The sequence below is a fragment of the Peromyscus maniculatus genome, chromosome 1 (genome assembly GCF_049852395.1).
Source record: "Peromyscus maniculatus bairdii isolate BWxNUB_F1_BW_parent chromosome 1, HU_Pman_BW_mat_3.1, whole genome shotgun sequence".
Lineage (NCBI taxonomy): Eukaryota > Metazoa > Chordata > Mammalia > Rodentia > Cricetidae > Peromyscus > Peromyscus maniculatus.
The window spans coordinates 607704-619452 of NC_134852.1; the positions used below are offsets into that span (position 1 = coordinate 607704).

At 40.6% G+C, this 11749-nt stretch overlaps 1 protein-coding gene across 1 annotated transcript in view; it reads left to right on the forward strand.

Annotated features, from left to right (window-relative positions):
- Positions 1-11677, forward strand: part of LOC143271219 (vomeronasal type-2 receptor 116-like) — a 40944-nt gene extending 29267 nt beyond the window's left edge. Inside the window, exon 3 of the mRNA XM_076563423.1 lies at positions 10773-11677. Within this exon, the coding sequence (XP_076419538.1) occupies positions 10773-11677 (905 nt within the window). The remainder of the gene's footprint in view (positions 1-10772) is intronic.
- The last annotated feature ends 72 nt before the right edge of the window (positions 11678-11749 follow it).

The window sequence follows — 11749 nt, forward strand, 5'->3', positions numbered from 1 at the left end:
CAAATATAGATTAATTCCAGAGATAAAGGGAGGGTTCAGCATATGCAGGTCATCTAAGTAAATGGGGCACATGAATAGATTCCAGCATAGGACTACATGATTATCCAAATATGTGCAAAATGTGTTTTTATCAAAGTAGAGCATCCATTCAGATTTAACAGTTAAAAAATAAAAACCTAACACAACAGAAGGAACACATCCCTGAATTATTGAAGTTTTCTTTTTAATTAAATAATTTTTCCCAGCCCAAACACATAAGAAGTTTTTTCTATGGCAATCTTATTGACAACATTATACTACAGGAAGAGAAACTCAAAGAATATCAATAAAAGTCCTAGTGAGCCCAGGTGTATGTGGTGGTACATGTCTATAATCAAACTCTTAGATGGAGAGGCAGGCAAACCTTCTCAGTTTATGGCCAGTGTGGTGTACATAGTGATTTCACATGAGCTAGGGTTGCATATATAGACTCTCCCTCAAAAGAAATGAGGAAAAATTGGACAATGATGATTTTTTCTAGTTATATCCACTTGCTTTAAACTTTCACAATGTCATTGTTTTTTGCTGCTGAGTAATTATGTAAATGTATCACATTTCCTTCATCCATTCTTTGGATGAGGGCCATCATACTGAGTGAGCTAATCAAGATCCAGATATGGAAACATGGTATGTGCTCACTCATAAACTGAACATAAGATGGAAAGCAAATGATAACATTCCTCAGGCCCAGAGAAGTCAGTTCAACATGACACATGGATCACCCTAGGAGGGGAAATTGCTGGAATGGCCTGGATAAAGAGAGACATGAGTTTTGTGATGGCCCAGTTGGTGGAGGGATGGAGATGGAGAGCAATGAAGGATATATATTGAGAGAAGGGGTAATTATGGCATTATGGGGATAGGGAGAAACCTGGTACAAGAGAAACACCTAGGATTCTACAAGAATGGCCCAGCTAAGATTCCTAGAGAAGGTACCTGAACTGGCCTTCTCCTATAATCATAATGGTGAGTTCCCTAATTGTATCATGGAGTCTTCATCTGGTAACTATGGAAGCAGATGATTAGATGCACAGCCAAGCACTGAGCCAAGCTCTGAAAGTCCAGTTGAACAGAGGAGGGATTATATGAGCAAGTGGGTACAGATCATGACAGGTCAACCCACAGAGACAGCTGACCAGAGTAGTGAAAGCTGAGGGAATCTAGACCAACAGCTAGGGGGCCTTCATGGTACTTACCTAATCCCTGTGAATGTGTGTAATAAATGTAAAGCTTGGTCTGTTTGTATTCCCTTGCAGTGGGATGAATATCTGTCATTGGCACATAAGCTGTCTTTTTAGAACCTATTCCCTATGGTGGGATTAATCACCCAGCTTGATGCAGGGGGGTGGCGCTTGGTCCTTCCTCAACTTGGTATGCCATGTTATGTTGACTCCCATGGAAGGCCTTACCCTTTCTGAGGAGTGGGTGTTGTAGTAGAGAGGAATGGTAGAGAGGGAACTTGATAAGAGGAGGGAGGGGAAACTTTGGTTGACAACTAAAATAAATAATTTAATAAAGAATAAAAAAAAATTGGATGAGCAGATACATTTTCTCCTCTCATCTTCAAAATAGGCCTTAATATCATAGCAAGTACAGAAAGCAATGGTTAACTTGAATTACAGAAATAAGGCAAGGAATGTGCCCAGTGGTAGCAAACACCTTTATTTCCAGCATTCGGGGGGGGGGCAGGAGAGGTGGATCTCTATGTGATCTAAGTTAACCTACTATATAGAGTTAGTTGAGATATAACAACAACACATTGTGAAAAACTTGTTTCGCTCCGCGCCCTGCCCCCACGCCCATCTGCCCAAGACTCCAGCCACTCCCTGAGACTTAGAGACCAGCCCCCAGCTCCCATCCTGCCCCCGACGTCCCTTCTGGACCAGAGGTGAGTATCCGGGTCCAACCCGGACCCCATCCCTGGGCACCAGCCACTCCGGGAAGACCTGCCCAACCTGGCATCAGGTTCTGGCCACTGGGCAGCTCCCCTTCTAGCCCCACCGGGAGGGATCCCCTTTTACAAGCTTCCCGGCAGTCCCTGCAATCTCCGCACCCTGCCCCCACGCCCATCTGCCCAAGACCCCAGCCACTCCCTGAGACTTAGAGACCGGCCACCAGCTCCCATCCTGCCCCCGTCTTCCTTTCTGGACCAGAGAGTTGGACAAGAGAACTCCCTTTTGGACAAGAGAGAGAGACTTCCTGAATCTGTCAGCTCTTTCTGAAACAAGTACACTGATATGACCAAGAAGGAACCACAAGGAGATGGGCAGACTTCAAGGCAGAAGTACATACAACAAAATGAACAGCAATACAGCATCACCAGAACCTAGCCCGCCTCCAACATCTAGACCTGAACACAAAAAATTGGAAGAAGCAGAAGAAAGTAGACTTATGAGTAACTTCATGAAGAAGGTAGAAGCTTGTGTAGAGGAAAAGACAAGAAAATTGGAAGAACGATGTAAACAACTAGAGGAAAGGGCAAACAAATTAGAAGAAAACAATAAAGCTCTCCAAGAAAACAATAAAGTCCTGGAAGAAAACAATAAAGCACTGAAAGAAAATCATGAAAAAGCAATGAAACAAACAAAGGAAACAGTCCAAGAACTGAAAAGGGAAATTGAAAAAATGAAGAAGACACAAACAGAGGGAATGCTGGAAATAGAAAACCTGAGTAAAAGATCGGGAACTTCAGATGCAAGTATAACCAACAGAATGCAAAAGATGGAAGAGAGGATTTCTGGCATTGAAGATACAGTAGAAGAAATAGTTTCATCAGTCGAAGGAAACACTAAAGCCAACAAAGTCATTAACCAAAATGTCCATGAAATTTGGGACACCATGAAAAGGCCATACTTATGAATTATAGGGATAGAAGAAGGTGAAGAATACCAACTCAAAGGCACAGAAAATATATTCAACAAAATTAAAGAAGGAAACTTTCAAAACTTAAAGAAGGAAATGCCTATGAAGATAAAAGAAGCCTATAGAACACCAAACAGACAAGACCCCCAAAAATGTACCCTCGACACATAATAATTAAACAACTAAATGTACAGAATAAAGAAAGAATATTAAGAGCAGCCAAGGAAAAAGGCCAAGTGACCTATAAATGTAAACACATCAGAATAACACCTGATTTCTCAATGGAGACTTTGAAAGCCAGAAGGACCTGGACAGATATAATGCAGACACTAAGAGACCATGGATGTCAGCCCAGACTAATATACCCAGCAAAACTTTCAATCATCATAGCCGGAAGGAACAAGACATTCGAAGACAAAGCCAGATTAAAACAATACCTATCCACAAACCCAGCCCTATAGAAAGCACTAGAAGGAAAATTCCAACCGAAGGAAGTCAGATACACACTCGAAAACACAGGCAATAGATAAAGCCACAACAGTAAACCCCAAAGAAGGGAAGTACACACACACTACCACCAAAAATAACAGGGATGAAGAATCACTGGTCATTAATATCCCTTAATATCAACGGACTTAATTCACCTATAAAAAGATATAGACTTACAGAATGGATACAAAAGCAGGATCCATCTTTCTGCTGCATACAAGAAACACATCTCAAATCCAAAGACAGACACTACCTAAGAAAAAAGGCTGGGAAAAGACTTTCCAATCAAGTGGTCTTAAGAAACAAGCAGGGGCAGCCATCCTGATATCCAACAAAATAGACTTCAAACTAAAATCAATCAAAAGAGATCAAGAAGGACATGACATACTCATCACAGGAAAGATCCACCAAGATGAAGTTTCAATTCTGAACATTTATGCCCCAAACACCAGGGCACCCACATATGTAAAAGAAACATTACTAAAGCTTAAACCACATATAAAACCCCACACATTAATAGTGGGAGATCTCAACACCCCACTTTCACCACTGGACAGATCTCCAAAAATCGAAACTTAACAGAGAAATAAAGGACTTAACTGATGTCATGACTCAATTGGACCTAATAGATATCTACAGAACATTCCATCCTAACAAGAAAGAATATACCTTCTTCTCAGCACCCCATGGAACTTTCTCTAAAATTGACCACATACTTGGCCACAAAGCAAATCTCAACAGATACAAAACAATTAGAATAACCTCCTGTGTTCTATCAGAACACCATGGTTTAAAGTTAGATTTCAACAACAACAAAAACTACAGAAAACCTACAATCTCATGGAAACCGAATAATGCTCAACTGAATCACCAATGGGTTAAGGAAGAAATAAAGAAAGAAATTAAAGACTTCCTAGAGATCAATGAAAAGGAAGACACCACATACCCAAACTTATGGGACACTATGAAAGCAGTGCTAAGAGGGAAATTCATAACACTAAATGCCCACATAAAGAAGTTGGAGAAATCCCACACTAGTGACTTAACATCACACCTGAAAGCTCTAGAACAAGAAGAAGCAAAGTCTCCCAGGAAGAATAGACGCCAGGAAATTATCAAAGTGAGAGGTGAAATTAATAAATTAGAAACTAAGAGAATAATACAAAAAAATAATGAAACAAAGAGTTGGTTCTTTGAGAAAATCAACAAGATAGACAATCCCTTATCCAAACTAACCAAAAGACAAAGAGAGAGAATCCAAATCAACAAAATCAGAAATGAAAAGGGGGACATAACAACAGACATTGAGGAAATCCAGAGAATTATCAGGTCATATTTCAAAAACCTCTACTCCACAAAACTGGAAAACCTAAAAGAAATGGACATTTTACTGCACAGGTACCACATACCTAAGTTAAATCAAGACCAGATAAACTATTTAAATAGCCCAATAACCCCTAAGGGAATAGAAACAGTCATTAAAAGTCTCCCAACCAAAAAAATCCCAGGACCAGATGGTTTCAGAGCAGAATTCTACCAGATCTTCAAAGAAGAGTTAATACCAATACTCTCTACATTGTTCCACATAATAGAAACAGATGGAACATTACCAAACTCCTTCTATGAGGCTACAATTACCCTGTTTCCTAAACCAAACAAGGATGCAGCAAAGAAAGAGAACTACAGACCGATCTCCCTCATGAACATTGATGCAAAAATACTCAATAAAATACTGGCAAACAGACACCAAGGACACATCAAAACAATTATCCACCATGATCAAGTAGGCTTCATCCCAGGGATGCAAAGGTGGTTCAACATATGAAATTCCATCAATGTAATACACCATATAAACAAACTCAAAGAAAAAAAACCACATGATCATCTCACTAGAAGCAGAAAAGGCATTTGACAAAATCCAACACCCCTTCATGATAAAAGTCTTGGAGCGATCAGGAATACAGGGTACATAACTAAACATAATAAAGGCAATATATAGCAAACCAACAGCCAGCATCAAATTAAATGGAGAGAAACTCAAAGCAATTCCACTAAAATCAGGAACGAGGCAAGGCTGTCCACTCTCCCCATACTTATTCAATATAGTACTTGAAGTTCTAGCCAGAGCAATAAGACAACATAAGGAGATTAAGGGGAAACAAATTGGAAAGGAAGACGTCAAGCTTTCCCTATTTGCAGATGACATGATAGTATACTTGAGTGACCCCAACGATTCCACCAAGGAAATGATAAAGCTTATAAACACCTTCAGCAACATTGCAGGATACAAGATCAACTCAAAAAAAAAATCAGTAGCCCTCCTATATACAATGGACAAAGAAGCTGAGAAGGCAATTAGAGATACATCACCCTTTACTATAGCCAAAAATGACATAAAATACCGTGGGGTAACACTAACCAAGCAAGTGAAGGACCTATATGACAAGAACTTTAAGTCCCTGAAAAAAAGAAATTGAAGAAGATGTCAGAAAATGGAAAGATCTCCCATGCTCATGGATAGGCAGGGTTAACATAGTAAAAATGGCAGTCTTACCAAAAGCAATTTACAGATTCAATGCAATCCCCATCAAAATACCAACACAATTCTTCACAGACCTGGAAAGAATAATACTCAACTTCATATGGAAAAACAAAAAACCCAGGATAGCTAAAAGAAACCTGTACAATAAAACAACTTCTGGAGGCATCACAATCCCTGACTTCAAGCTCTACTATAGAACTACAGTAATAAAAACAGCTTGGTATTGGCATAAAAACCGACAAGTGGACCAATGGAATGGAATTGAAGACCCTGATATTAACCCACACACCTATGGACATATAATTTTTGACAAAGAAGCCAAAAGTGTACAATGGAAAAAAGAAAGCATCTTCAACAAATGGTGCTGGCATAACTGGATATCAACGTGTAGAAGGCTGCAAATAGATCCATATCTGTCACCGTGCACAAAACTTAAGTCCAAGTGCATCAAAGACCTCAACATAAATCCAGCTACTCTGACCCTGCTAGAAGAGAAAGTAGGAAGTAGTCTTGAACACATTGGATAGGAGATCACTTCCTAAATATAACACCAGTAGCACAGACACTGATAGAAACAATCAATGGGACCTCTTGAAACTGAGAAGCTTTTGTAGAGCAAAGGATACGGTCAACAAGGCAAAGCGACACCCTACAGAATGGGAAAAGTTCTTCACCAACCCCACATTTGACAGAGGAATGATATCCAGAATATATAAGGAACTTAAGAAATTAGACATCAAAACAACCAACAGTCCAATTAAGAAATGGGCTATAGAACTAAACAGAGAATTCTCAACAGAGGAAACCCAAATGGATGAAAGACATTTAAGGAATTGCTCAACATCCCTAATCATCAGGGAAATGCAAATCAAAACAACTCTGAGATACCACCTTACGCGTGTCAGAGTGGCTAAGATCAAAAACACTGAAGACATATTATGCTGGAGAGGGTGTGGAACTAGGGGAACACTCCTCCACTGCTGGTGGGAATGCAAGCTTCTACAACCACTTTGGAAATCAATATGGTGCTTTCTTAGAAAATTGGGAATCAATCTACCCCAAGATCCAGCTATACCACTCCTGGGCATATACTCAAGAAATGCTCAATCATACCACAAGAGAATTGCTCAGCTATGTTCATATCAGCATTGTTTGTAATAGCCAAAACCTGGAAAAAACCTAGATGCCCTTCAACTGAAGAATGGATAAATAAATTGTGGCACATATACATAATGGAATACTACTCAGCAGAGAAAAACAATGACATCATACGGTTTGCAGGCAAATGGATGGATCTAGAAAAAATCATCCTGAGTGAGGTGATCCAGACTCAGAAAGACAAATATGATATGTACTCACTCATCGGAAGGTGCTAGATGTGGAACAAGGATGACTGGACTGCTACTCACATCACCAGTAAGGCTACCTGGAAAACGGGACCCCAGAAAAGACACGGAGAAATGGATGAGATCTACATGAACAGCCTGGTCATGAGTGGGAACAATGAAGGGCGACGACGGTCGAGGGAAAGAGAGTGGGAGATCCTAGCTGGATCAAGAAAAGAGAGGGAGAACAAGGAATAGGAGACCATGGTAAATGAAGACCACATGAGAAGGGGTGGAAGCAGAGAGCTCGGGAGGCCCATGGAGATCCACAAGATACCCCAGCAAATGACTGCTGGCAATGGTCGAGAGCCGTCAGGAACTGATCTACTCTGGTGATGGGAATAGCCAAACACCCTGTTAGTTGTGCCATAAACCCCTCCAAGGTCTGAGGAATCTGGATGCAGACATCCACGGCTGGGCCCCTGGTGGAGCACAGGGAGTCTAATTAGTGAGAAAGAAGAGGGTTTATATGAGCGAGAATTGTTGAAGCCAAGGTTGGATAAAGCACCGGGACAAATAACCAAATGAATGGAAGCACAGGATCTATGAACCAAAGGCTGAGGGGCCCCCAACTGGATCAGGCCCCCTGAATGGGTGAGACAGTCATTTGGCTTGATCTGTTTTGGAGGCAGCTGTATGTTGGTGCCGGGTCCTTGGGCTCGTTGCATGAGTTGGCTGTTTGAATCCTGGGACCTATGCATGGATGCTTGGCTCGGTCTGGGAGGGGTGGACTGGACCTGGCTGGTCTGAGTCTACCAGGTCGATCCCGGGGGAGACCTTGGGGGAGACCTTGATCTGGAGAAGGTGGGAATGGGGGTGGGCTGGGGGGAGGGGGAGGGGGGCGAGAGGGGGAGAACAGGGGAATCTGTGGCTATTATGTTGAACTGAATGGTGTTGTAAAATAAATTAAAAAAAGTACTAGGGCATCAAAAAAAACCTTGTTTCAAGAAAACCACAACAAAAAGGAATATTAATTAATCACATTGTGGAGAACATGAAAGAGACAATGCATAGGAAACAATGTGGTTCTGACACAGAACTCAATACTCAACAAAGAATGGCATGTGAGCACCTGACCATCAGCAGCTGTGTTAAACAGTATACAAATCCCTGTCACCAGGTTTTTGATTATATAAAGTTTTTATATTTTAAACTTTAAGAAATCCTATAATTAACCTAAACTTTCTAACCTATATTCCAGTTCTCCAAATACCTGCAGCCTTTGTAAGACACTTTGACCTCAGGAAAATTTCCACCTTTCAGTTCAATGCATATTAGTTCAACCCTTTTTCACCAGAAATACACTAGGCTCTCCCTACTTAGCTGTTATTCTCTTTACACTCTGCTTGTCATGCTTTGCAGTGCTATTTATTTGAGTTCATGTTTGCTGTCAGAGGTTTGAAGAGATATTTCCCATGTTTCTGATCTCCATTATTCTACTTTACTGCACTGTTACTATGATTAAACACTGATCATAAGCAAACTGAGGAGTAAGGGTTGATTAGTCTCATGGATTACAGTAAAGAGAAGACAAGGCAGGAATCTGGATCCTTCAACTAAAGTATAGACCCTGAAGGAACATAGTCTATTGCTTTGTGCTGGTTGATTTCTAGTACAGCCCTGACTAGGGACAGCACTGCCCACAGTAGACTGGGCACTCATACATCAATTATGAAGTAATAAAATGCATAAATAATATGACAGCCAACTAGTTCAATGATGAGAAATATTTTAGTGACACTTTCCTCTAACTTTTTAATGTACTTTCTGTCAAGGTGATGCAATTAACTAGAAAAATCAGTTTGCAAGCTCTTATTCTTATTCCTAAATTTCTAAGATTGGGAAGCTACCCAACTTACATCAGATTTTTTTCAAATATTGCTTGTAGCATGAAGCTTAAAAGTTTTTATAAATAAAATCAAACATAAGGCCAGTTATTGAGGTGAACACTGGAAGATCAGAGAGACAGAACAAGCCACAGCTAACCTCACGTGGCCAACTTCTCAGCTGATCTTATTTCCTCAGAATGGAATCCTCTGTGTCCTCATATCTGAATTGTTCTCAGCTGAACCTTGCTGCTCAAAACCTAAAAGCTTAACCAGCGAAATGATGAACCAGCCAAATGCTTCTTGTTCCCGGTCCTCACGCTTTATATATCTTTCTGCTTTCTACCACTACACCCTGAGATTAAAGCCTCGCTTTCTGGGATTAAAGTCTTGCGTCAACATGCTTGGCTATATCTTTGAACACATGGATTTCTGCCTAGTTCTGCCTCCCAAGTGCTGGAATTAAAGGTGTGTGCTACCACTGCCTATGCTTTATGTTTAATATTGTGGCTGTTCTGTCTCTGACTCCAGATAAGCTTATTAGGGTGCACAATATTTCTGCATGCATAGCACCATGTCCGCCATGATGATAGTAGACTGAATTTTGAACTATAATGCACTCAATCAAATGTTTTCCTTTGTAACAGCTACTGGGATCATGGATCTCTTCACAGGAATAGAAATGCTAACTAAGGCTATTATATTACTAAAGATAGTCACCAATGTCTATTGCCTTATTTGGTCACTTCCTCCTCCTGAGGCTGACTACCAAGGTTCAGCATTCAAATTTTTGAAATCTGGCTTCCAAAAACTCTGTTGTGTCTGTCATAATTAAACTGTCCCATCAAAATTAAACAGTTCAGCCTAAACAGGGGTTTCCCTTTCATCTTTATAAGCTGCCATGTTCCAAGAGGCCATGTCTGTGTCTTTTCTATCCAGAGCAGTTCTTTGTCCTCCATGGCCAAAAACCTCTTCTCTCTCTTTCTTATTGTTTTCCTCTTCTCTTCATTCTCGATCTCCTGTTTTGGCCTCCTATTCCATGTTCATTGTTTTTTGGGTAAAATCAGTCCACTTTGTGTTGGCATGTCATGTGGGAATTCTAAGTATCCCTACAGATTATGTTTAGTATTTCTTCTATGCAAATGGGTTTGGGCTAGTAAATTCAAACTAGAAAACTTATCACAGGAAGTGTCCCAATAGAAGACACAGTCCCCATCTATTACAGGAAGAACATAAAAAAAAGAGACAGAAATACATAAGGAGGCACTACAACCACGGGATTGGAGACTTTAAAATACACACTGTGCAAAATAATGGGTAATGATTTTACCCTCTGTCAATTCATCAGTTTAAGTCATGTACTGAAAATATCTGTGCTTTCTGATAACATAACAAATGGCATTATCAACACACAGTAAATTAGATAGTACATGGTGTGTTTGGTTTCATTCCCCATAAAGATAAGGAATGAGTATTAGGAAATGGAAGAATTATTTTTCAGCAATGTCCTTCCACTCCATCCTCAGAAACAAATGCAGATAGTGCAATGCTTCTTCAGCGCATTAAATTGAAATACCCAGTCAATAAATGGCTAAAGCTGCATTAATCATACTTTCCTTTCTCCATCAGATGTGGAAAAATGTGTGAGGTGCCCAGATGATCAGTATGGCAACATAGAGCAGAGCCAGTGGATTCCCAAATCTGTGGTCTTTCTGACCTATGAAGACCCCTTGGGAATGGCTCTTGCCTCAATAGCCTTGTGCTTCTCTGCATTCACAGTGCTTGTTCTTGTGGTCTTTGTCAAGCACCATGACACTCCCCTTGTCAAGGCAAACAACCAGAATCTTAGTTACATCTTGCTCATCTCACTCATGTTTTGTTTCTTGTGCCCCTTGCTCTTTATTGGCCATCCCAGCTCAGCTACCTGTATTCTACAGCAAATCACATTTGGAATTGTATTCACTGTGGCTATTTCCACTGTGCTGGCCAAAACAGTCACTGTGCTTTTGGCTTTCATAGTCATAGCCCCTGGAAGAAGGATGAGGTTCTTCATGATTTCAAGGGCACCCAACTACATCATTGCCATATGTACCCTTATCCAAATTATTGTCTGTGCAATATGGCTGCTAGTTTCTCCTCCCTCTATTGACATTGATGCACACTCTGAGTATGGCCAAATCATCATTGTGTGCAACAAGGGCTCAGTTACTGCATTCTACTGTGTCTTGGGATACCATGGCTCCCTTGCCTTAGGGAGCTTCATTGTGGCTTTCTTGGCCAGGTATCTCCCTGACAAATTTAATGAAGCCAAAATGCTGACCTTCAGCATGCTGTTGTTCTGGAGTGTGTGGATCACCTTTCTCCCTGTCTTCTACAGCACCCAGGGCAAGGTCATGATGGTGGTGGAGGTTTTCTCCATTTTGTGCTCAAGTGCAGGTCTACTGGGATGCATCTTTATCCCCAAGTGCTACATAATTTTGTTCCTACCAGAGAGAAACTCTCTTCAAAAGTTAAGGGATAAAACATCTTCCTGAACACTCATTTCATAAATTGCTACTGAAAAATAGCTTATTACATCATTTCAACTTCACAGCATAGGACATTTG